The 27810-nt window shown below is 41.0% G+C and overlaps 1 protein-coding gene across 6 annotated transcripts; it reads right to left on the bottom strand.

Annotated features, from left to right (window-relative positions):
• Positions 1-629: 629 nt before the first annotated feature.
• LOC135502747 (extracellular sulfatase Sulf-1-like) lies at positions 630-25832 on the bottom strand. Of its 6 annotated transcripts, none has more exons than XM_064795781.1 (20): positions 25580-25832; positions 14810-15078; positions 14220-14459; positions 13713-13938; positions 13349-13444; positions 12521-12671; positions 11829-12004; positions 11368-11496; positions 10789-10987; positions 10421-10601; positions 10131-10178; positions 9414-9620; positions 8728-9202; positions 8434-8496; positions 7170-7363; positions 6374-6460; positions 4065-4207; positions 3729-3852; positions 3230-3306; positions 2042-2178 (listed from the first exon to the last, which is right to left on the bottom strand). In XM_064795781.1, the coding sequence occupies exons 2-19, from the start codon at positions 15030-15032 to the stop codon at positions 3248-3250; spliced, it is 3021 nt and encodes a 1006-aa protein (XP_064651851.1). In that variant the 5' UTR covers positions 15033-15078; positions 25580-25832; the 3' UTR covers positions 2042-2178; positions 3230-3247. The 6 variants fall into 6 exon arrangements, with proteins under 6 accessions (XP_064651846.1, XP_064651850.1, XP_064651849.1 ...); XM_064795782.1 differs by lacking the exon at positions 2042-2178 and adding an exon at positions 2276-2886; XM_064795776.1 differs by lacking the exon at positions 3230-3306 and having other exon boundaries at positions 630-2178.
• Between the last annotated feature and the right edge of the window lie 1978 nt (positions 25833-27810).

Raw genomic sequence — 27810 nt, 5'->3', positions numbered from 1 at the left:
TTTGAGCGTTCCCCAACAACGAGGGGAAACACTCAAAAACAGAAACACTCAAAAACATTACACCTGTACGGCAGTGGCTTGCGTCTTTTTCGTTGAAACGTTGAAACGACCTCGCACGACCGGCACCGGCACATATCGTCGGTGATGATGGAGAGAGCGGTAGCTGTGATCGGCAACGGTCGTCAAGCACCATGATTGGGGTTCATGGAATAGCTCGCCCCCCCGTTTCCCACTAAAAAGGGGGGACGACTTCCACTTCAAGACGGGTAGTTTTTAATTTAAAGTAATCGTGTAGTTCCACTTTTTTAGCTCAGATGGCGCCAGCTGGGGTTCTATCAAAATCGTTGGCCTACCTGAGGCTGATGAGGAAACTCACGAAACTCTACAGGGTGGCCCAGAAAGGTTTCGACAATTCGATCGATTGCTGTATGATAGCCGTCTCGAAGGGAACAGGGTTAGCAATACTGATAAGGATGTGGTCGTGGGGCATGGGTCTGGTGTGGGGATGTCAGAATTGATGTCAGATCGATTAGCAGATCTTTTGTGGGAACTGCCACTGACATACAAGGGCCTTGGCAGTCCTTTCTTTGTGGACAAACCGAAGAAAAAAACCTAAGTAAGTCAATATATATAAAAACACCAATGAAATTTATTTTACATGAACATAGAACTGGCCATCACACGCTATGTACATTGCGATAGGGGAAAACTGTGGTTACGAGGTTAACCCATCTTCCCTCCAAAAGGGAAAAGCACACCATTAAATGGTAAGTTTTTCTATAGGAATTATTATACTGACCAAAGCCTGAATCTAGCACAGTTTTCTCTACATAAAATGTAGCTGTTGGGCCACTGGGCCTCTAGTGAACCTTTCCTAAGTCTGATAACTAGAAGCCTGGCTACCTGAGTAGATCTGCTGTTTGGATAACCATTGTCAATACTTTTCTATCTACATAAAGCAAAGCGGATTGGGCTGTTGGGCCTCTAATGACCCTTTGCCAAGTCTGATAACTAGAGGCCTGGTGACTGAATAGCTCTGGTGCTTGGATATCCTTTGTAAACACAGTTCTACCTTCATACAACAAAGCTGAATGGGCTGGCAGGCCTCTACTGACCATCTCTGAAGACTAACTAGAGGCCTGAATTATAAACAAAGTTGATAGGTTGAGATGACTAGACATCCCATCTTTACATCTTCCCCGGAATTATCAGAAATCAGCCAGATGAATTTGTTGGACATAACCATGCCCACCGCAAGGTATTTGTGATAGCCGTCACTAAATTCAAGTCAACAATGAGCTTACAGCATCGGTTAGACAAACTGACATTAATAATTATCGTACATACTTTATATTGTCACCTTATGATCTACATTTTACTAACAACATTGTTTAAAATATGACACAGTCTGAGTCAATGACCGTATCCATCCCCCCCCCCCCCAGTTATTCGCCGCCCCAAAACTTATATTCTCAATTCAACAGCATTTTGCCCCTGATGATAGACCTCCACTTGTGTCAGCATGCCTAAAAGTATCCTTCCTTTCCAACTGGAGCCCAGAAATCTACGAAAGTGGGTACTGTTCTGAGATTTCTAAGTCGCATCCGATAAAAGTCTGAAATATCTGAGATTGGTCTTAGATAATGCCCGAATTGGTGGGATTTCCAACGACTACAACATTCAAATTCTAAAGCCAATTTGAAAAACTTCCACTTTTGCCAACACGTTCCTATGATGGATGGCCTAGTGATAAATGTTTTAAAGGTGGTGTTCATTCAAGTAGGCCCTATATTACTGATAAATATAAAAAAACATGGCTGTATTGTAGTAGTAACTAGACACACCAGTGCAATGAAAATTGGTATGTAGAGCATTTATTTGTCCGTGAACTAAACAGCACTATTGAACTTTTTGATCAATATTCACATGATTGTAAAAATCTCAAATTCAATTACAAATTCAAAATTTCGAATGATCGACTGAGCCTTTAACCAGCAATAAGTAAATCCTCTTCATTGAGATTCATCCGCCCAGATCCACGCTCCCGCTCACTCTCTGATTTTCTCGTCCCGAAATTCTTCACAAAGTCTGGTATAGCGAGTCTGTCACCCGGCCGTCGCTTCTGGGAAGATGCTCCTGCCCCCTTTTGGTCACCACCAGAATCATCTTCTTCCATTCCTAAAGTCAGACAAAACTTGAATAAGTTTGAGAAATATTTGCGACATAGATGAAAATGCCACAAACAGATGTGATCAGCAATATCTTGATACCTGATTACTTTCATGAGTTTTCTTTTAGTTGCCCATCTGATGGTTTAGTGGTAAACTTATCATTCAACTTCTTCTAATTTACTTGAACCATGATAGTGTGGATTTATAAGGTACAACCATACGTAAGGCAGAGCCCACAAAAGATTTAGCCCATCGTCTAATTTTTAAGGGTGCTCCGCAAATGTCAGCATTTTCCGGAATGGGTTAACTAATGTGGAGTCAAATCGATATTAGCAGCTAGAGTGTCTGTGGAGAAACTTGCAAAATAAAGGGGTTAGAGGAGAGAAAGCAAAGTCATTAAGCAGTGCACTTTCACAAGCTCAAGCACCCCGCATATGAGTGCCAAAGACTGCTCATTTGTGGGGCTCTTGTAGGCTGTTCCTACTGGGATGGCCGAAGCACAAGAAGGCAGTTGTACTCCTCCTTAACCTAGCAAACGAAAATGAAGGGTTAAGGAACTGACGCACACATCACACATCACACGAACACAAGACGCAGGGGGTTATTGTCAACACCTGAATAAAGAGTGGGTTAGGGCTAACAACAACTAGAATTGTTCAGGAACAGCTAGAACTAGACAGTAACAGCTAGTATTACTTATCAACAGCTCCTGCTGCTTGGGAAAAGTAAGTGTTGCCTAGCAACAACCAAGATTGCTCAGCGACGATCATGAATGCTTAGCAACAGTTAGTAGCACTGAGCAACAACCAGAATTGTTTCAAAATAAGAAACCAATAGCTCACCAAGAAAACAAATTGCTCAGCAACAACAAGAATTGCGAAGGATGTAGAAATGCTTAGCAACCGTATAATTTCTTAGTAAGAGCTTGTATTGCTTGGCAACAGACTTGCATAGTAGCAGCTAGATTAGCTTGGCAGCAACAAATTGCTTAGCAACAGCTAGAATTGCTTAGCAACAGCTATGAGATTAGATTAGTCGCAACATAAATCAGAAGATACCTAGGCTATGAATAGCAGTTATCTTGCGTGATTAGTACGTCTGTAAGACATCCGCCATTTTGTTTCATATCGTTTCCCTGGAAACGTGACAGAAAAAGATTTGTTAATTCCCTATATCTTGAAGGACACTTCGGTATACTGCTCCAGTATTGACTGAACGTGACATGTTCTACCACCGGACGATGAAATGCTCCCGACACTCATTCTCAAGGAGCAACTAGGCTACAGTGCCTCCATCTAAAGGAAAAATAATGAATTATTTCATGACTTCGAAGGTGGCTTTCTTTCTTTCTTGGAACATAAAGTAAAGTAAAAGGCAAATTATCAGTTTTTTATTGTATTACTCAGGCACGCAGGCCTAGATCTGAAGTTAATACCAATATTTCACATCATAAACAGGGCCTACCATGTGCTCTCCAACTCGGATATCAAACAATAAAATATTTTTGCAGCTTTTGACAAATTCCACAAATTTGTTTACAAAACATCAATATCTCACCTGTATCTGACCCCCGTGATCTCACGGTGCACTCTCTTGCTCCCCGACATCTTTTGAGTTTATCTAACTGCATCCTCAGCTTGAGTCGAATACCAAAGTCCAACTCTCGAACTGCATTTTGGAACTGAAAAAGAAGAGATAAAGTTGTGCCAAAAGGGGAGGGCAACATCAGGCCGGGAACTTACCCAAGCCGGAAAAACATTGAGGACATGGTTAATCTTCAGGGCCGTTTCATCAACTGTGGGATTTGTTCAGAAGTGCAGTTCAGCTTTAAGAGACCAACACTGTCCCTCATGTGTTACAGTCAAGTTCATCTGTAAAGAGGGAGCTACGTACCTGGTTCGGATCCTTCAGGAGGTCATAATAACTGATAAACCCGGTGATGAACTCACAGTACAGGAAGTTGTGCGTGTCGTTAATTGTCCTCAAACACCAGTATGTGTTGTTGTTCGAATTGGCACAGAAGCAGAACGGACCCACTGAAAAACGAACATGGCAATGAAAAAATGGATCAAGTGGATTTGTTTGTATGAGACATTAAGACCTTATTCTTTAATGATCGTTTACGGTGAGTGTTAATGATAAAACGTGCTAGCACAATAACATGGGAATATATGGGTATACACCGACTATTACACTTTAGGAAAAGGATCTGTCAATACAGAATGGTTAGTAACTGAGACTTGGTATCGATAGGCTGTGTGACCTTGTGACTGGGCAAACAAAATGAGCATGTTTATTCTTTATACACCAAGTCAAAAGGGCACATGTGCAGTGATGTGTACAAGAGGAAAAGTTCACACGGTGCGTCATATAGAAGCACCCAATAAGCCAAACTAAGGTACACCGACTCTGTGGCACCCATTAGGTCATCAGTGAGCACAGAACAGGGAAAACTGCACAAACAAACAGTTTATGAATATACAACCTCACAGACCACACATTACCCCATCAAGGAGGACACCTTGTTCAACATTAGCAGATAACTGCTTCCACTCATCTTCAAATGTGGTACAGAGTACAATTTTGTGACAAACACAAGTCGTGCTGTGAATCAAGTCGTAACGCGAACATTCTTACAGTAAACTTATCTCGAAAGCATCCCAAATTCAAAGCATACATGTATGTTGATTTCCAAGCAACAAGCACTGCAGTAAGAACAGTATAACGTCACCTCGCTTGGTCTAGGGGGAAAACATAAACAGCTTGTTCCGACTGTTCAAAGATACCTTTCGAAGTAGAATTTCAAAGATTGTGGATAAAACCTTCCCTCTATGAAGTATACCTATTCCATTTGTCTACCGACCACAAGCCCTGACAAGTCACGCTCTTCCAATCATCATCATCATCATCATCATCATATTTGAAGTAATGTGTTTTTAATGACATTCACAGACCAAAGTGAAAAGGGCCTTAGGTAATGTCAACAATTAAAACTCAGATTGAAAGTTGAAGGTTTTTAAATACTCTGTTGAGGCCTTTGAGTCAGCACAGCGGTTGGAAAAAGTTTTATAATTTTTCTCCACATCTTGAATCCATGCAGTTACACATGCGCTGAATAAGCACATCTTGGCTTGGTTACATATAGGTAACCTGAGGCCAAATCTGGACATTTTGTTATTCCGCCTTCTGCTAACCATCGTGTTGAATCAAAGGCCTATAAAGGAGTATTGAGTTAGAGGTTACTACAAATTCTACTGGTAAACCAAAAATGGGATTGAATCAAAAAAGTGACCAGGATTGATAAAAGGAGGTTTGTGTGTATATCAATTTACTTCTAAAAAGTGCAAATTTTTCTCGGCAGTGTCAGTGTAGAAATGGGATCACATTGGAAATTTACTCAGAAATCGACACAAGTTATATCAATAAAGTTCCTACATGTATGAAACTGTGGTCAGATTTCAAGCTTGTTAATTGTTATTGTTAACCAGCCGTTAAGAAAATCACAGGCAACAAAGGGAATACACTGGCTTGTAATAATCACTGAAACAGTAGTGAATATGTGGACAAACATGCACTGCAGTGACTGTCATACAAAAGCTCAATGACATTGTAAATCAAACAACTAGGTGAACCATGAAAGCCAGTGACAGTAATGGCCCCAAATCATAGCTCAGATGTGTTTACAGTAGGACTGACTCCACCAGTGAAACTATGCACTTCCCACTTACAAATCCAGTATATTCATTACACTTCCCACTTACATTCAATGTATATATTACACATCCCACCTACAGATTCAATGAATGTTTTACACTTCCACAATTCAATGTATGTTTACACTTCCCACTTACAAATTCAATGTATGTATAACACTTTCCACTTAAACATTCAATGTATGTGTCACACATCTACCTCTCTATTGAGGACACCCTTGGGACTGACAAGTGCTGTCCTTAATAGAGGGGTGTGTTCTGTCATTTCCAAGGTGACACCACTTCTACATCCAACACAAATCAAAAGCACAATTCCGCCGGCCAGGTTGGTCACATGACCAAATAAGGTAATGTCAAATGACACAAATTGGCCACCAATATGGTCATATGAACAAAAGATGGTCACATGATCAAATTAGGCCATGTCATATGACATAACATGGCTACCTAAATGGTCACATGATCACAAGATGGCCGCTGATGTCTTACATCTCCACTGCGGTTTGGTTTTCCAGTGGTCGTTATCCATCCTGCGACACTCGACACCCTTCACGTCACAATGTGGATCTTGGCGAGCTATTTATAGATAGACAAATAGAATAGGAAGACCAAGCTTTAGTCGATGAAGTTTAGGAAGACCGTACTTTAGTCGATGTAGGTTAAATCGCACACACCCCAATTGCACGTAAAGTGATTTGAGTAAAACAGTGACTGATTCTACGCGAGTGCTTGCCGCAGAAACTCTCCATTCCTCAACCAGGCAACAAGGGCGCGGAGAAATATTCAATGAGGTCACAGCCATCCTCCCGACTTACACGGCACACAAGCCTAACGTTCCCGCAATGAAACCATATCAAATTTTAGGGATGCGAAGATATACCACTTCATACGCTTTTATAACGCTTCCTGCCACCAAGTGCATTGTTAGCTGAACTGTATTGGATTGACTTTTTGATGTACCGTATTAATATTATCGTGGGTCAACTTGTCTATTTTGCTACATAACGCCAGTCTTTGGGGATCATGCCAGTTAAGATGGTAGGGTCTAACACAACATGCGACAAATACCAATAACAGAACTAAAGGGATCGTGTACAAAGTAACAATGTTGACAAATTTCAAGAAATGTCGAAACAAGGGTATAAATACATGATCCATTATCAAAATGACACATCACAACCAAAGTGAATAGTAATAGGATAAGATCACGGCCTGTTCAGTTCAGAACAACATCATTTCGTACACGACCCCCTTCAACGATGCTCGACCTAATTCAGATACCTACACTTCCACTTTGGAGCTGTCCGCCAATGATCATTGTCCATCGTGAAACATTTCATACTCGATTCCTTGCACGGTTCCTTGCCACGCTTGCGCCCTTTTTTCCGACCTGGCTTGAAAGCCTTCTCCGCTCGCGCATTCTTCCGCTTGCTGCGTCGCATCTTACGACGTTCGATGCGTTCCTGGCGCGCCTTTTCCCTGCAAAGATCTTCATCGTAAAACACCTCATATCAAGATCATCTCCCTGGTTAATTCACCTCGAAAATTAATGCATATGATCACATATTGGGTGATATGAATAAAGACTAGTAAATGATTTTACTTCAGTTTTGTACAGAAAGGCCTAGTGTAAATGTACATGGGGTTTTCAGTAAAAGCAATTGCTAGTCTTTATTCATATCACCCATTGTCCCTGTCATCAGATCGAGACGGGTTATTCAAATAAATCGATCAATGAGTGCAAATCTGTTTTTTTTTTCTTGTGATACAGCCATTCTCCAACAGCCATATCCAAGGCAGGCTGCTCAGTAAGTTGGAAGGCCTGCCTTGAATAACAAACATTGCTATAAGATTCTCAGCAATCTGGAGAACTGATTCTCCAGGGTGACAGTGTTTAAGAAATGGCTGTGTGTTCCTATCATCAGCCTAGTCATTCAGCAGGAAAAGACCACTTTAAAACATACAGATGACTTCTCCTTATGAAGTTAAAACATGAACGGTCCTTCCAACAGATAAAGAAAGGAGAAAAATATTAGTGAGGGCAAAACTGGCTAGAACACTCTACCTAGAAGAAATGAAAAAGTTAGTACAGGATGGGTTGGAATTTCAAACCATTTACCCTTTAGTGGCTAACTGCCACAAATGTACAGGCACTTGTAAATAAGAGCCCAATAGTCCCCCCCCCCATCGACTGAGAAGCCCCCAAATCGACTTACAAACACACCTTAACTGGTCAATAAAGGTGTGCTTGTCAGTTGAGGGGGGGGGGGGGGGGCGTGTCAGTTGTGAGGGGGTATTGAGCTCTTATTTTCATGTGCCTGTGTATAATGTAGGGAAGTAAGACACATTCTAATGCTGTTACACAAAGATGGCCAAGCTAAAAGTTTGCATAGTATCCCACAACCAAAGTCTCACTTGCCTAAGCTCCCCTGCCCTCTCAACGTTAGGTACCGCCCAAACTTATTCATCTACTTCCACCACTAGTCCCATAGACAGAAAATAGTTAATAAAGGGTTAAAGAAAAAAAGACGTTGTTTTATTTCAACAACCTAGCAAGTTTTAGATTCGTCCTGTAAAGGCGTCGCCATGGTATTCGCTTCCGTCGCCACCACCTGAAAAGTGAACGATGCTTTTGAATTTGGACAACGAGGAAGGAAGCAAAAGGTAGTCTGCAGCTTTTATCAAATGGTCCTGCCCTATTCACCATTTTCCACCAGACTTAAAGGTAAACATTCAATTTCAACGTTTCGTAATTTGATATTATAATAATCAGTGGTGACCAGATGATTCCAGGTTTGCAATACAATCATAGTTTTAAAACACTAGTTGCCATGGCGACCTACCTTTCTACAGCATTGACCTCCTCGTCGTCATCAGGGCAGACGCATGCATTAGGGTCACTGGGGTCAACTTCAAGGTCATCTGAATCCTCAAGGTCATCGTATTCATCCTCATAAATATTCGGCGAATACGTCGCTAGATCCTCCAGCGAAAGTGTCGTTGTTGGAGGTACAGTTGTTGTTGTTGTTGTTGTTGTTGTTGTTGTTGTTGGTGTTGTTGTGGTCGTTGTTGTAGTCGTAGTAGTAGTTGGTAGTGGCTCTAGAGGGCGTTGTTTCTTCAAGTGACGCCGGATGTATTTGAGACTGTCGAGCCTTTTGCGATATCCTTGGATGATTTTGTTCAATTCCTCTTTATGGACGCGCCACTTGTCAAAATCTGTGAAGACCTCCTGCTGACATGAGACGGTGTCGTTGGCAAGGACGCGGCACTTCTTCAGGACGCTGTCGGGTGTCGGCCCAGGGGGTGCAGGTGCTGATGCTGTGGAGAAATCAAAGTGTGGATGAAGAGCCAAAACAAATGATACACTTTCACTTTGAGATGTAACAGACCAGATGGAATTAACGGCCATCAGTGTTGCTTATCAATTCAATGACGAGGCAAACGTTAATCACAACTTCATCAAACGAAATTCCTCCAGATGGTGGAAATGAGAAAATACGAGGGAAAGAGTACCATGGCCATTGCTTACCTGGTTCATCGTTGACGTAATTCTTGAACGCCGTTCGCCATTCAAACCCAGGCGGTGCAGACCGCTTGAACACGTGACTCAGCGTCATCTCCTTCTCTGGTGCGCCAACCACTTTCAAGAAACGTCGCTTGCTCGGCGCAAAGATGGAACGCTTTCTGCGGGTTTGGAATTGTCGGTACTGCGCTTGTCGAAATCCGTGCCGAGAGGCTATGAAATGATAGAAAAAAGCTCTATAGAATTTGAAAAACTTTGAATACGGAACCATACAAGTTGTGACCTGTCACATTGATTGAAGGCCCATCTCCACTTAAGCATTCCCTGCAGTGATCGCCCTCTGGTCACAGATCACCTTCACACGAACAAATGATTCTAATCTACTGCCAGTCATTCTGTGGGAACCTAAACCCTTAAACTACCAAGTAGAATGACTGAAATGTACTCAGAATTACAAGTAATTTACAAAGTAAACAACAATGCATGCAATCCAAACGTATCCCACACACAATAACCAACAAAACAAAACACATCCAAGAGTGGAATCGACATCATATGACCAACTGGTACTTGCATGACATGTGAACACAGTGAAGTGAGAATCCTGACTGAAAATCTCAATAAGGAAGAAAAACTTCTCAATGTGCAGAAATGACACAAAACAACAAAAAAGAACTTTATTTGAAAAACAGACAACAACATACGACAAAGTGTGTTATATACCGAGAGCCCAATCTATTGGAATAGTGGGTGGTGTGGTTGTTGGACCTCCTGAAAGAGGGAGTAAGCATTTGACATTGCGCATAGCAGAGAAGAGAGATTTTCCTTGCCCTAACTTGCAAGATGAGCCTCTAAATGGTTTTTTTTCGTCCGATTTTGAAAATTCAAAGTTCTCCAGAGAGTTGAGGTATAGATTTTTCAATCTATTTTATCAGATTGAACCTTATTTAGGAGGGAAGAAAATTAAAACCCTCCAAAAATCAGAAAGGTCTCATCCCTGTGTGTAGGCTTACCTTCATCTTGCCCGTCATGTCGGTGATTACGTCTCTTCTTACGACGCATAAATTTCTTTTTCCCTGTCGCGACTTTTGGAGGGCATTGACATATCTCCGAAGCTGTCGCGTCTGTGTTCGCCTTCCGACCAAATCGACATTTGTACAAACGTAGGCGTTCTCCTGTGCGACATTCCCATTTCTGTGTAAATAATAAATTCGTGACATTTGACAAAATGTTAGAACCTTGACACCAACAAGGACATCAGTAGGCCCAGCTCTAAACACAGTATTAGCTGATTTGTAATCTAATGTAGGAGGAAACCGGAGACTCTGAAGAAACCTAAGCAGTAAGAGGCTTACCGGAAGGAAAAGTAAATCTCACCCACCTGGTCTATTTTACATGGTGACTGAAACTCAGGTTTTAAACATTGCTCTTTCAAACGTAACTCCTTCGATGCGATGGCGTTCATTTGAATAACTTCCTGCCGCTCGCGCTCCTTGAGTTTTTTCACGGTGAGTTTTCCCCTTTCTAATAGAAACGTATCGCGCCAAGCTTTCTTTCGTTTCATGACGCCATTATATAGACTGTAAAAGAAGAGAGATTATAAGGTGTTACAAAATAATTTGTCCATTTTTTCTATTATATTAGTCTGCACAAAATTGAATGAAAAGTTTTAAAACTCTTCTGTCAGCCCATAGTGTCAAACTGGTTTAGTTTTCAAAACTTGTAATACAAGTGTCACTGTTGCCAACTCTGGTATGTTAAGTTGAAGGAGTTGATAAATTTTCTTTTCACACTCAGTACTCACTTGTGAAGGACTTCGGCCGATGCAAAGGATGAAGGTTGGGTTTACGTCAACAAAATTCTTCCAAAGTTTTTAGTTTGTAACAGGAAAAAACTTCTTCCAAGAAAAGAAATTGTCATACTTATTGGGACATTGATTTTTTTAACACCCAGTACTCACTTGGCTGGATCGCGTGCCATCTGCAGAAGATCCATGATGGAGCGGCCGTCCATGTGATCAGGGACGGGGACGCCGGCAATATCAATGACGGTCGGCGCTATATCCAGGTTTATAATGATGTTGGGGATCCTGAAGAAAAATAAAACAGATGTGATGAACAGAAGAGGCCATCTTCATCTAAAGAAACCAGCCAGTCATGAACTGAGAGAGAGGCCACACAATTTCGCACACAAACGACCAAATCTTCAGATTTAACATGCTACTCATTTCTCTCATAGGTCTTTTGAGGGCCCTAACATAGTCACCACCTACACTGAATATCGGTTTTTCATCTGATGTGACTTGCCTAAGGTCACAAACGTTATTGCGTTATTAAAAACTGACCGAAATATGTCAAGATCATGAGCCCACATCGTAACCAATAGACCTCACATCCCTCCACGCTGTCATGAATAACTTACGTTATCCCGTGAGGAATGCCGGGCCCTCTAATCAGGAACGGTACCCGCACATCCATTTCATACGGCATGGCCTTGCCCTTCAGCAGCCCGAACTGCCCGAGATGATAACCGTGGTCGGAGGTGAAGATCATGTATGTATTGTCTACCTCTCCCAGGTTTCGTAGCTCTTGGAACACCTGAAAGACAACACATCCTTTAATACAGGTGCTTGTTTATATGATGGCCCATCCAAAATCACAAGGTGAGGTGTCACAGCCTACTACATCTATCTGAAGTGCTCTTAGTTCAACCAAGTATGGATTAGTTTAACATACAAACAACAGATGTCTCTGTAGTCAACTTTGCCCAATGAGGAAAATATTGAGTCACAACAAACAATATTAAAGCAAACTTTGTATGAGCAATACAACGTCCTTACCATGCCTCAGCCGGTACCAGAGTAACTGATGCATGATCTGGCCCTCTGAGGGTAAGAGTCTCTCTGAACAGAAGCCTATTGTGGGCCTTATTATCCACATGTTCATCAGGCCGAGTCTAGCTGACTGATCGGTGTTCAGGAAATGAGGAGGTTCGTTTTCACCGCCCGAGAAAAAGTCAACTGTAGGCCGAAATGTTGGGCGTGCGAAGTTCCCTTTAAGACCTGCAGTGGGGTGAACCTGGAGACCAGGTAGAAACTTCTGTCACATACAAACCTTTTGAACAGCATCATCAACGGACTGAAGCGTCTGTAAGCGCTTCTGCTGTAACATGTCAGTAAACGCCATGTGTATCGGTTCCATCTTCCCCGTCACCTGTAGGATCCATTGTTTGTCGGGGTTCGGCGCATAGTTCCAGCTGGGCGTCCTGAAAAAGACCAAAATCTACTGACAACAGCTGAGCAGATGGTCGATGGACCTCTAGTTCTAAAGATGATGCATCTATCAGCTGAGGGACTGGCACAGTGACCACTAGTTCCAGTAGAGACAGTACATCTATCAGTTCAGCAGTTGGCAGATTGGTCTCCAGATCTTATACTTTTAGACAGGGTTTCCATATCAGCTGAGCAAGTGGCACAGTAGCCTCTAGTTTAAGGCGACACAGCACACCTATCAGCTGATCCTGTGCTTGCCAATGACATTTCCTATAGATACGTCTGGTCGTCATGGAAACACACGGTCAAATATCAAAATCCATAAACCTGCGATGGTCATGATATTGACCCAGAGTTAAGCTTTGAACTTCCGCGTTTGAAACGTTATCACGTTGAAGCCACCTTGCACCCTGGGAAGGTCACGCTATAAAGCACCTTTATCGGAGATCGAGAACAGAGTAAGTGTATCGGTTTGACCTCTCCTCCCGGCGATGATCAATATTGCTGATTCCTACACTTGAGAGATAAAGTGGTCTAACGCTGGTAACATTAACCCATCAGGAGAGAGGATCAGGTATTTGGAGAAGCCAAGGTCCTCCCGGAAGCCATTGTATGAAAACCAACATATCTCTCGCCCAAGTTACCCCTTTAAGATCTTGCATCAACTCACCTGTGTGCTGTGTTATTCTGGAACATATGTTGGTACTGTGGGGCAGAGTCCTCCGGGCCGTGCGGTGCAGGCATACTTAAGACCATCGCAACAGGCCTGAAAAGAAAATGCGACATAGCATTTGTGCCCTTTCAGAGGGAAGTGCCACCTATTTTTACCCACAGACACTAATCAGCATGACGTTTGGCAACCCTGCTGGGTGATCTTGTTTTACTTTACCCCAAATGACTAGACAAGATGGTCGCAATTCTTGTTGAATTAGGCCTCCCATAAGAGTATCCAGCAATTTTCAATGCTATAGTTTTTTTCATGAGGAAGCACTGAAAAACAGTGAAATACAACACTGAAAAACAAAACTACTCACCTATTGGGAAAATACTCCTTTGATTGTTTTAAGAACGTCACGCTATCATTAGCGATTAAATCCGTTAGATAATCCTTATAGTAATTATCCTCATGCTTTATTATCCGTCCATTAAAATTTATCGAGTAGTTATAAAATCTGGAATTACGGACAAGGCCTACCCATTCCCGCCATCCGGGCGGGATATATGTGCCATTATACTCATTGAGATATTTCCCAAAGTAACCTGAAGAGAAAAAGAGCAAATAAATGATCATGATAATGGGGCCTAGACTGACCCTTCTGTCTTCTGAACATGTTCCAGGGGATACAGCTTGGGAGGTTTGTTCATAATCTATGGGATTTTCGTTTTAAAGTGCCCTGCAAACAAGCAACTTTTGAAAAAAAATGTTTGTCATTTAGCAAGCCCACCGCACTCAAAATCACAGAAAACCCACGACTGGAACACAGATATTGAAATGAGTAGTTTCTACCAATCATGTTGTGTCAATTAAACATATATCTTACCTGTACGATATCCCGCGTTACTCAAATACGTCCCAAAGTTGTTGATCTCGTATTTCTGCTGCCAATTAATTGAGGAACAGTTGTCGTTATTTGTGTACGTGTTGTGATTGTGGACATATTGACCAGTCAGGAAGGAGCTTCGCGACGGACAACACATTGGCGTCGTCACAAACGAATTCGTAAATCTTGCACCGCCGTCTCTGAGTATTTTTAATGTTTTTGGCATATAATTCAACGACCCTGAAAGTGAAAAGAAGACATATATTTATAAGTACAGTGGAACCTCCCTTAGCGGACACCTCTCTATTATGGACAACCTCTCTATTAAGGACACTAGTTTTAGTCCCAAAGCGGTTGTTTCTATTCATTTTGACCTCTCTAATCAGGACACCTCTCTATTAAGGACAGCACTTGTCAGTCCCGAGGGTGTCCTTAATAGAGTAGAGAGATTCTACTGTATAAAAGATGAAGTAACCACTGCTACTACAGAATGTAGACAGACATAGAGGGTTAACATTCATGAGTTCAGTTGAGTTTGCGATAACTTCCGTAGATTTGCTCAGATTTCATCGCCCGTGTGCCGTACTCACCTAGCTCACTATCCTGATCGTCTGTCAACACAATCACGATGTTGGGTTTCTCACTCTTTCGACTAGATTTCCGCCGTTTAGCCCACCGTGCTTTGACCGCATCCTCAGGGCGGATGTCACTGTCCGCGGGATTGTCACGCTGATACGATGAGGTCACATGACTAATAGCGGCAATGGTCCATAGCGACAGGACTAGAAGGATGTAGGGGTATGACCCTTTCATTGAAACGTCAGCAGGTACTATCTAATTGGTCCGTACATTTGGCGTTCTGGAACGAGAAAGATCAGACAAAAATTAATTTTTAGCTTCTGCAAGAAAAAGGTTATCACCAAAGACAACCTTTAGGGCCAACTATGAGCCGTTTGAAGTGAAATACTCACAACTTTTCCCAGCCATTTTAAATAAATAAGCTTTTTTTCCTTGCAGTGACATTTTTTCTCGAAATTGACTGTGGCAACCAAATCATGTCAAAACCAGAAGCAAAAACTCAGATGATTTTAGCACCACACAAACTAATAACAAATGTAACTGCCGAAAAAACATGAGAATGTGAAGTCTTCATTGTTTGGTATGCAATAATGATTCTGTAGCGGCAGATTTTTAGCTGATTAAGCACGAACTGAACAAGTTCCCACGAACACGTCATGAAAATCACGCTCAGTTTTCCTCCTCAAACAAATTGAAACGCGTTCCTCGGTCCTTTCAATGTTCAGGTGTTTTATGAGGCCACACGTCTTGGATATTTGGTTCTCAGGCTTTTCATTATCACGACTATATCTCCTTCAGCAGTCTGTATGCAAGTAAAACCTTGGAACCAAACAATCCAAAATGCATGTCACGATATTTGCCAAGGTTTTTAATCAACAAGAAAAATCCGAAGATTACTGCATTTGGCGCACAATTCTAGATTTGAGATATTTGTCTTTAAGATTTACGGTGTTTAAATCGTCTCCTCTCAGCGGATATTGTGGCATTCCATCCGCTGACAACAAAGGATTAAGAACCAAGTAAATATTTGGCCTGTTCTGATTATAGAAATTTCCCGTTTTTTTTCTTCAGCTCACAAAGGGAGGAAGTTTACTGACTAGGTTCTTGAAAACCTGGCAAAAATTAGTACTTCGTAATAAGGCCAGACTTTTTTTTACTTTGGTTAGCGTGCCCGCCGCTAGGCAATTAACTGAAAATGTGATTTAGAAAAAAATTTTGGTCATTTAGCAAGCCGCCGCACTCAGAATTGCCGAAAACCGAGAAATTTTTTTTTTTTTTTTTATCCTGACCGCCACTGTTCAGGTCTACGAAGCCCGAGCGCAGCATTACATCCCGAATTAGAAAAAGGTTCAAACGCTATTGATAAGAATTGATTTCTCTTTGGGGAATTTCATCAAACGGATGACCTATTCATAAAAGTTCCATCAACAGTATCGGTTGCAGGTCTCTTTTTAGACGTACCCGGATTAATCATAGAGTGAATCGCAATTACCTGTTACTGTTTTAGTTGTGTGTTTGTTCAAGACTTGTCTTAATAACTCAGTGGTTCTCGTTTCACGATAAAGAACAAAGGGTCAGTTTAACCGTTTGAAGGCGAATTGTCCAATATCAAACTCTCTCTGATATTCATAAGGTCATTGCTGTGCTGTTTCAAAACAAATCTTTGTGTTCTGTAAACTGTAGTTGTGCAGTTTGGCAGTATCACAACACCCAAGGGAAAACCAGGGGATTTTAAATTTAGTAGGAGGAAACCAGCAAGGTTGGAGGAAATTACGCTGGGACCTTTTCACTGCGCTATTTGGACAGCCACAAATGCTGCCTTACAAGACACAGTAGAGGGTAAGCAATCCAGTGGCTGGCCAAGGTGACTCAGGATGAAGGCTGGAAGAAAGACCTGATGTGCCCCCTGCTGAGTGCACAAGTTTGTGGTGGCTGTCAACAGTGTAGGGTCGCCAGCACGACTGTGGGCATGATGGCATCAACACCGACTGGGTAATAAAGCATTTAGCCAAAAGAATTTTCGTCTTCTTTTTAGAAATGAATAAAACGTCAACACGAAAATAAAGACGTCAGAATTCCTACCGACTGAGAAATTCCAAGTCATCCATCAAAATTACTAAACATTTTTTGACATCTTGCTCATGTTTTATGACAGAACAAAGGCAGACCACCGAATCGAAAATTATGGGTCAACCTTTTTATAATTTTCAATTGAAATGTTTTATAACACTCAAGTTTCGAAAAGACACTGTCATAGTCGATACAACTTATGCCTCATCATAAAAGGTATCCAACTGCTGTGCTTTGAACCAATATTTCATGTTTTCCTTCACATGCAGAAAGAACCTAGCGGGATATTTTGCTAAAGAATATCTTGTCAATACATTATTTAAAGTATAAATTCCACCCTGACTTAGCAAATAGCAAGATACCACTCAAATACAGGAACACCTCTCTCAAGGACATGAATTCTCCGCCAGACACTTTCGGTGTTAATGGTTCCTTTTAAAACGACTTGGCTGAGTGGTGTCAAGCTCTTGTAAGAAATGCGGGAGTAAATAAATACATGAATTCCAAACATACATAAAATAGGAAGAAGGACTCAAAAACCTCTCTCAAGGCCACTTATTCCCGACCAGACACTTTCACCAAATTGTTCCCTACCCAGACCGGATTTCCTGCTTTCCCTCCGGCCATTACCTTATAAAGTTACAATCCCCACACCTTTTGTAATAAATGCTTTGATGAAGTTGTAAAATGACACTAAACTTAGACCAAGCCATTGGCCTTACAGCTAATTTCATTAGATCCAAGCTTTTTTAAGGCCAAGTCCATTTTAGCACTATGTTTACATGTGGGCCCAGAATTCAAGATGGACTCACAGTAACTGTGTAGGCCCGAGTGCACTGCAAATTGGCATGCACAGTGTCATATCCTTGACAAAACACTGTTGACATATTGTATGAATGAACAGAAAATTCAAATTCAAATAATTGTGCATAATTCTGAAGACGGCACTTTGCCTTTAGGACTGAGTTGAAAGGTCCACATTCAAGGCCTTTCAGTCCACATTAGTCTAATTACCTTTGAATGTCAATTGAGCGTGTAAATTTATTATAACAAGTTAGGGCACTTTGTTATCACAATAGGGAACTGCTGGAGTGCACTTCATGGAAAGGGGAAAATTCTGTTTTATCAAGGAATGTTATGGCTTGGTAATAGTTATTTGGCCATGTGCAAGGTTCAAGACGATGGGGGTAGGGCAGGTGGCAATGTACATATGTCCTCAGGAAACTTGGCCTTTCACTGATTACTAAATGACCCCCCCTGGCTACAAGCCCCATGATATTGTTGAAAAATCTCTCAATTATTATACAATTGACCACATTCCTACAAGAGCCATATGAAAAACTCAAAGGGAGTTGTTTTGGTCAAAGGCCATTGATAGGAATATAACTACCCACAGACCAATCGATTGATCTTTGATGATATCATAAAATCATTTCTGTGTTTTTTCTTTCAAATCTTGTGCATAGTTGTATAATTAAGTCGTAAACAATTTCTGGCCAAACCATAACACCACGTTTCAATGTCCCATTTTTGAAATCCTGATTGACCAATCTTCTTGAATGACTGACCCTTGAATGACTCCAAGTCTTGTACTCTGCCCACTCAGGTGCGATAAGTCTCAATCTACTTTCTGTTGATTAGCGGTTTTCTGTGAATGAGCTTAAGTGGTTAATTGATTGTTAGAAATCAATGGGGGGAATTACTGATCACAAATAAGTGACTAATACACGTATTGATTGGCTGTGGAAAGTCGATCAACCGTGATACAACTTACAAGTGAAAAAATGAGTAGAAGAGAAGAGCTGTTAGGGAAGGTAATACTAGCAGAGAGAATATGTTTGACTCTTATGTCTGTTATGGAGAATGACCATGTATAAGGTGTTCTCTCACTGTCCTGGTCAAAGTGTCACTCAGAAGTCTCAGTATGTGTATGTGTACACATGTTTGGGCATAGTCCTCCATACGACCTGTCAATCAAACCCATTCAATTAAATTAGTGTCAACATTCAGATATCTATTGGTAAGAGTGGTCTCAATATCAAGATATGAATTGATGTATAGATGGTACCTGATTAGGGGCCAGGCTATATTGACTGGGTTTCACATGCTATTCTATAGGGTGTCCTGGTTCAGATTTTGTCTGTTATGGGTTCAGAAATTCATATTTCCACTCATACACCATGTTATGTGGGACACTGTTAAAGGGCAGCTTGGACGTGGGGTTAATGTAGCCAAGAGGATAATACCCAAGCCTGACACCATGCACCACCACAAGTAAACACTAATGCTAATCTCTAAGAAAGATTTATGCAGTTTTGGAAGGCAGTTTTCATCATCATAGTAGGGCTTCACGTCACTTTTGTGTTTTTCCTAGAAACACGATATGGTCTTTTATCCCAGATTTGACCCCCTACATGCCACTGGTGCCCAACTGTAGTGTGGCCTACATGCGATAGAACTCACAAAATGGATAGCAAAACAGAACAACTGAAACAGTGCCGATGACTAGGCTGCTCTTATCTCATCTCTCTTGCGTCTTGTCATGTTTTTATCGTTACCGGAACTGAAATAGACAGATGATCGAGTTCCGTGTTCAGAGATTGAAACATACAAACCTAATGATACACGAACGCAACCCACAACACGATCGGTAACACAGAATTGTCTGGCCTGAACTGAAGATCCCTGCAAACAAAAACCTCGTTGCAAACAGAATATTAAGTAAAATGATTACATCTTTCAGTGCTTGTATCTTTCATGTACAGTGGAACCTCCTTAGCCCAGCGGATACCTCTCTAAGGACAACCCCTATATTAAGGACACAATTTTTGGTCGCGAATCAGTTGTTTCCATTCAATTTGACCTCTCTAATCAGGACACCTCTAAAGGACAACATCTGTCAGTCCCGGCATTGTCTTTGATAGAGAGGTATACTGTATTATTGATCGTAAGAAATGAAATATTTGCAACATCTTCCAGAATTTATTCCCAGCATTCAGAATGAATGAAATCTCCCTAGGGCTTTGAGGCTATTTCTGTTACCTCGCTTGACTGTATCTTACATATTTACAGACTCATATTCGAAGTCTCTGGTAAGATATGAATACATGGGAGTTGCCAAGGGCTTGGTGTGCATGCATGTATTCAAGCATAAAGCTATAGTTTCACCGAACAGCTGGTCAGAAAAATACAGTTAAAGGGGCCAGAGACCAGGTGGCAAGTTTTGACTGCACCAGCTCTGCAGTGAAGTCTTCTTGGGTGCACAAACCAGCTTCACAATACGATATTTGCGTTTGATGAAATGGGCTTTTAGGGTTGATTGATCAAGAATGTCAATCCAGGAAGAGAATCTCTTTTTTCGCAAGGAAAAACTTTCTCCAATGAATCGGTTGGTTGGATTGAGATTTACCGCCTAAGATGATGAAACACAACTCCAAGCGTTTTTTGCCTCTTCACAATCTTCACAGCATGTTCTTTCTGAGTTTTTGCGTTGAACGTGAAAGACCACCATCTCATGCTATCTTGATCGAATCAAATAGTGCAGTTAATCACGACTGAGCTTCATGAAACATGTGGACATGCAAAAGATCAATTTGGCTTGGCTCAAATTAAGGGGATTTCGGCCTTACAGTTTCTCAGGCAATGAAAATTAACCAGTCTCATATCCTGTTTAAAAGTCTAGTGCAGATCAGTCAACGAGATACAGCCTGATGAACGTTTGGATGAAATGCCTGTGATAGGGTTCCATTCAGAAACTCTCGTATGACTTTTCTTTGATTCCGACTGTGGTGCGGTGAGGGCATTTGCTTGAAGAGAGTTTACTAGTCTGCCTAACGTTTTCAAACAACGACATGCAGATTTGCACAAAAATGTACAGTTAACTGAAGCTTTCCTTCATGGAATGGTCTTCTACCTGCGAGTTCCTTCACCTCTGCTTTCAAGCAGTCATCACCATTTGTCAGAAAACGATCCATCACTGAGCCAGAGTTGAGAAACTTTGACATCCAAAATTGCAAAATAATTTGCCATCGGAGAAGGTTCCCCAGGAGGTGTTCTTGAGATGATTAGGAAGCTAGTCTGAGGAGTTCTGACAGCTTTGGATATCATATGTTATGAACAGTTTACAAGTACATCAAGTATTACAGCCTGTAGGCTTGATTATACCTACCACTAGCGGCTAAAGAGCTCAACTAAGAGGGTTTATTCCATACAACTCCACCCAAATTGGACCGTGTGCCATAGTTTGACCGGAGGCACAACTGGAAATCACAATCAGCCTTCCACGCAACACCTCATCCTGACGCCAGAGGAAGGACGATCAGGATGATGAAAATGGTCTACATCGGAGATGATATTCCGAGAACTGTTTACATTTTCGGCACAAAACCGTTGAACAGAAAAAAGAGAATTTTCTGCCAAACTTTCACACAAAAGGAGAAGATTCTGTTTTGACAGGTTTTAAACCTAATTGCCTCCCATGTGACCTCTGATTGACAGCTGAATGTCTTCATGAGATGTAACCACTTGATTGATGATACCTGCCCTGGATGCCTTTTAGTCATTTTGTCAGCGTCACAAAAAGTCATCACAAAAAGTTGCTGGGGTTTTTCTGATACTCAGAAGAGAGGGTATTCATTTAATTGTTGGGAAAATATGGCCGGTTCATGCTTCACATCAATGCCTCACGTTTATGCATGTCCTCAAACTTCTGCTGATTGCAACGTTTATTCAAAGTCTTCCAAGGATAGTTTGAGTCCTGATAATTAAGCTGACCTTTCTCATTCATCGCTAAAAGGGAACATCGAAACTACTCCACACACTGACTGAAGACTGGATACAATCTTCCTCTCTGCTATGCTTCTTGTTTTTTACAAAGGTCACCTTGATCTCTGTCATGAGCCCAACTCACATCAAAGCATGGAGACAAATCTGTGCATAAAAGTGCCAAGGAAAGATGAAAAATACACAAAAAAAGAGTGTCAAGGTGGTTTTGTTGGCTCAGTTTCAATTACCGGTCTGTTTGGTGATAGAGAACTCATCTGTGAAGTAAATCCTTGCGGCAGAAGACTGGCATGTGTCAAAAGATTTGACTCTGTTGAGGGAATGGCCTATACACCACCAGCCCCATGGAGCTCATCCTTGATTATCAAGCATGTCAGGTACTGTGGATGTAAGTGCCAGTTTGTTGAATTGGCTTGAGTTTAAACAAGGCCTACCTGGAAATTCTACTCATCAACTCTTGCAGTAAAGGACCAATTGCTTACCAACTCTTCCACAAGGTGAATCAACTAGGATGATACTATCAAAGCAGGATTTTCTTACATTTTCTTTGGCATATTCACCTATCATTACAATGTGTTCAAGAGTTCTAATGAAAATACAAATTGGCCATACTGGATGATCTACGACTCGGGGTTGCCCTACGCTTAGATTCTTCCATCATGAGCAACAACTGACGTTCCCAATCCCTCACTGAAACAACATCTTGATAAGAAATATCACTGACAGACCGATTCTGTCTATGGCCTCCTTGTACAACAAGATGACAAAGGTCAAACTCTGCCATGAGGTCCCTCCAAATCTGAATAGCTCATCGGGAAAGATCACGATTATTTCCGTCCCAGCTAAACAGATCACAATGATGATTGTGTCAGATTCGTGCTTCGGACTCCAGATTTCGATTGACGCCATTGTGGCAGATGATTAAGCGTCTCGAAAATAGCGCAAGCTGTCCAGCCTCCGCTCTTAGAGCAAGCGTCACGTATTTTGGACCATTATTGTCTGCAACTTCCCAATGCCTGATGGGATGAAATACGGAATGCTAAGACTGTTGTTGGCTTGCATGGTCCTTCCAAAGAGAGGTTAAGATTTTGATCCAAGAATGAAGATGCGGTGGCATAAGTGATAAGCAATTGTCATTTGTCGCAGCTACAATAATCGCTTGTTTGCGAGATGTTTTATGTGCTTTGACAATATTGACTTTCCCAATCTTTCGAATTGATAAATCGACATTAGGTTCAACTCCTTGAATCGATTTCACTTCATATTTTCCAGCTCCTGTATTTGCACACTTCAGTTTATTGACCGAAAGGTGTAGAACTTGGAAAAAGTCAATACCAGAACCTGTTGGTCATGAGGTCAAACCTCTTCACTTTCAAGAGGGTGATAACAGATTGTTGATGCAGTTCAATGAAGTAGGTGAGAATAAAAACACTCTAGAACCCCCCTAATAAGGACACCCCTTGGGACCGTCATATGCTGTTTGTCCTGATAAGAGAGGTCAAATTGAATGGAAACAACCAATTTGGGCCCAAAACTGGTGTCCTTAATAGAGAGGGTGTCCTTAATAGAGAGGGTGTCCTTAATAGAGAGGGTGTCCTTAATAGAGAGGGTGTCCTTAATAGAGAGGGTGTCCTTAATAGAGAGGGTGTCCTTAATAGAGAGGGTGTCCTTAATAGAGAGGGTGTCCTTAATAGAGAGGGTGTCCTTAATAGAGAGGTGTCTGCTTAGGGAGATTCCACTGTAATTGGAAATTTCTGCATAGAAAATAAACATGTGTCCTATTAAGAATGATTTATGTTTTTCTACCCAGTTCTAAAAACTAGGTCTTGCAGTTTTTGTAAAGGTTGTTCAGAAGATGTGGGAAATGAATTGATTTAGATTTAGGCCATTGTCAAAATAATTTAGGTATGACACACTCCAGATAGTAGTACTGGTAGTATCAACAGTATTTTGTTGATAACAGGATCGACTTTACTCACTGAGCTTTATCCGGAAATTGAGCTTGATATATATAGGGCCTGGGTGAGATCCCGAGGAGAAATCAAGACCATATCTCGATAAACCAGGGTTAATTCACACCCACCTAATGTAACAATCTCTCCGTCATGGTATTCAGGCCAAGGGGAAAGGCCGGACAACTAAAACATCGCGCCTCGCATTACTCTGGTTGAATAAGGACCACAAGAGCAATTGAGACCTCTTCGTTCCACCAAGCAATCGACAAGCATCCACTTCAGACGTGTGCGAGTCTACAGGGCATGTAGTTTAATATTTGCATATTTTTATTCAAAGTGTTTTGCTCTCCCCGAGCATATTTGCCAAACCAACATTTAACACCTATATATGTCTTATTTGCCTCGCACGCTTGCGCTCTCAAACAACTGACTTGTCTGATAGTGATAATACCCAGCAGTGATTGCCAATCCAGTTATTTATTCTGATTGGCTCATCAATCTGGGAAATAACCATGATTGTGTCAGATTACAATCGATGGCTGGTTCCTGGATCACCAAGCTAATTTGGGCAATCTTGAAAAACATGGTCATAAAACTCTTCGCGGCTCTCAGGCTCATGAACAGACGACAGGATAGGAAATGACTGCTCAACGTGAGTGGTGTTTGTCCAGACAACCAATACCGAAATCAATACAATGAGGTAATAATCCTATTCTAAAACACCGCAAACTCAGAACCAAATTTGATATTGACTGCTTTTCACTGCTTCCATATTTTTGCACCAACCTGACCTGAGAGTGGTGATGGTGATGTAATCATAACCGCTGTCATCATAATGAGGCACTGTGGGCCGGGTGTGCAGTTTTTACACCTTCTGGTTCATTGTAACCAAGGTGTTTCAGAGAGTCCTGTCTATAACTCTGTGCCGCAGGCTTAAAAATGTCCTCCAACCTCAAGTATGAGACTACGCTATTGATAACTAAGCCAAAGGATGCAGATACCATGGTTACATCCCTTAATGTCCATGGAGATCTGACAAGATGAGAGGATATTGATAAGTCAAGGCAACAGCAGAGAACTGAAAATATCATGCCTGATACTCCAGACATGGCATGCGTATACTTATGAATGGAATATGAAACTTGAATGGTATACCTATGCATACTGGCAAAATGCAACACTTTGAAGAGAGCAACAATGTAATTTCTTTATTTCATGACCTAGTTGTCTCTCAGAAACTGGGTTATCTCTGGCGGTTTTTTCACACAAAGCAGAATGTCATGACTACATCAGCAGCAAACAAAACTGTAAAAGAAACAAGTACATAGCAAAGTGTCTTGCCCAAGGTACATATTCATTTAGATCTCTCTTTGTTTGGATTAGACCTATTGTTTTCCAACTTGGATTTGGAACTTGGGGCAAAGTGCTTGCTTTGACTTGTGCTTTGTTGCAAAATGTTCCTCAATATCCCTAACCCTGCCTGCTACTTTCTGTAAAAGGAAACAAAAGAACAAGTACAGGTGCATGCAGATACAATAAGTGCACCCCAGGTAAGCAAGTTCTTTATATTCTTTGGTAAAGAGAAGTGTCCTGCCCAAGGTGTAAAGCTGTAAAATGTGGTCAAGTGAAGTGTTTTGCCCAAGGTCCAAAGTTTTAAGAATGCATCTAAACAGCAACGGTAACACATTGCTGAAAAAAGGAACCCTGCCTTGCATCCAAATCTGGCTAAACTTTCCCCAAATCTGTAAATGACAAGTATTAAAACGTGACTAAGTGTCTTGCCAAAGGTCCAAATCTGTAAATTTAAAAGTGGATGCACACAGCAAGTAAAGAAAAGTGCCTTGCCCAAAGTCCAAGTGAAGTGCATTGCCCAAGGTTCCTGAATCTAATTAGGGAACAAAGCATGATTTATAACAAATGGAGCATGTGAGATATAAACAATCGACATGGGAATATAACAAAAGGTGTGCTTACCAGCTAAACCGACCTCGACACGAACGCAGTGTAATCTCCGTTGTCTCTTAAAACAGTCTTAGTTCACAGAGATCACAACAGACACAACAGTTAATAACAACTTCCTAAAACACTAAAAATGAACAGAATTCCCTCAGAACTAAAACTACATGTACTCCTTAAAGAATAAGTGGTTAAAAATACGAGATAATTATAGTTTTATTTACATGTATATTCCGATATTTTGTATAGAGTGACTGCTTTCTTTCACAGTCTTCTATTGAATGATAACTAACTGTATGTATTAGCAGGGGGAAGGTGTAAACTGTTGATGAAATTGCTGATGAAAATGTTGATGGGGGTTCTTTAACTTTGGTGGATTGACATTTGTTTGTTTTTTAATGTTTTTCAATCAAATTGCGCTATATTATACCTTAAAGTCATCTAGTGAAGTGGTAGAAAGTAAAATAGCAAATAACTTATATGAATGGGTGATATTGATCAAAGAGTGGAGGCCATTTTTTTGAGATTTTCGAGATGCGCCGATCAGCTTTCAGATTCTGTTGATGGGTCCTAGTTCTTATAGATTATCAGCGTATTTGTTCCAAATTTGATATTTCTGACAAGATCTAGTCATATTCTTTCATAAAGTACCTCTTTTTGAATGATAATGAAAGTATCATCGAGTTTTCTGTAAGTACAGGACCCATCAACAGAATTTAAAAGCCAATCGGCACATCTCGAAAATCTAAAAAAATTGGCCTCCACTCTTTGATCAAAATCACCCATTCCTATTTAATATTTTCTATTTTCCTTTTTACCACCTAACTAGATGACTCTAAGGTATAACACAGCGCAATTCGATTGAAAAACATTAAAAAACAAACAAATGTCAATCCACCAAAGTTAAAGGACCCATCAACATTTTCATCAGCAATTTCGTCAACAGTTTACACGTTCCCCTAAATTGCTCGCTATCCTAAACATCGCCCACCAGGTTACAAAGTTACTTAAATAATTTTTTCTTGATATAAATCTATTAAATAGGTCCTTTCAAACATATTCTGCATGTTTTATCGCAATACACTGTATATTGAACATTAAGCAAGTTTTTTTTACAAAAACCCCACAGCAATAACAAAACGTATGCTAAATCCTATCTGAGAATAGGGGGCGACACCATACGGTGTCTGTGGCGCGACACCACAGACCTACAGGTCCGGAGTTTACCATATACCTGCTGTACATGCTTTTGTACATGCTGTATCCTGTCGGTACGGTGGGGTCCTGTGCTGTATTCAAATTCAAAATTCAAAAATTGTATGCTGTATGCGGGCAGTGGCAGATCAAAAGGATATAGCATTTTGACTGTAAGATAGTGATGAATAAAATGTTATAAACTATTTTCTAGTTATTCTTTTTCCATGCTGTATATCATTCTGAGTTGGCTTTGTTGATTTGTTACACTGACTTCGGAAACACAAATATTTACATTGTGTGAAGCTATATTCATGGGTTGGTTTGTTGTCGTCAAGAGTCTATGTTTTATGAATAAAAAGTTGTGTCCTGTACATTTGTATTCCGTCTTTGGTATCCTGTCTTTGCATCTGCACTTTTGTTATTTTGTTGCCTTAAAAGAGGACAATGAATTGAAGATCAACAGTCCATCAACAGAATCTAAAAGCTGATCCGCGCAACTCGAAAATCTAAAAAAAATGGCTTCCACTCTTTGATCAAAATCACCCATTCATATAAAATATTTTCTATTTTCCTTTTTACCACCTCAGTAGATGACTCTAAGGTATAATATACCGCAATTTGATTGAAAAACATTATAAAACAAACAAATCTCAATCCACCAAAGTTAGAGGACCCCCATCAACATTTTCGTCAGCAATTTTATCAACAGTTTACACCTTCCCATTAGCAGGGTATTTGCGATAAATTTGGAACAGAGCATGGCCGAGTCCATTATTTACAGGGTGGCAGGTGCTCTTCCTGGAACGTTGTCGTGCGTCGGCAGTTCCTGGATTTGTAACAGGCTTCGTGGTTGGCCTATTGTCAGAACCTCTCGAGGTTTTTACGCTTTGATTGGCAATGTTCACATGCCCGTTGTGCAATTATGGACCATGCGTGTTATGACCTTCAAAAGGCACACTATGTTGTTGTGGTTAGGGTCCTTCACCCTGCTAGCACAAGTGAAGTGACCCAAGGCCAAGCCTTGTATTTGTCGTGAAGAGCCAGAAATTTTA

This window comes from Lineus longissimus, chromosome 19 (genome assembly GCF_910592395.1).
Source record: "Lineus longissimus chromosome 19, tnLinLong1.2, whole genome shotgun sequence".
NCBI classification, from domain to species: Eukaryota; Metazoa; Nemertea; class Pilidiophora; order Heteronemertea; family Lineidae; genus Lineus; species Lineus longissimus.
The sequence above is the reverse complement of the archived record's forward strand: the minus strand, read 5'-3'. Positions and strand labels throughout refer to the sequence as shown.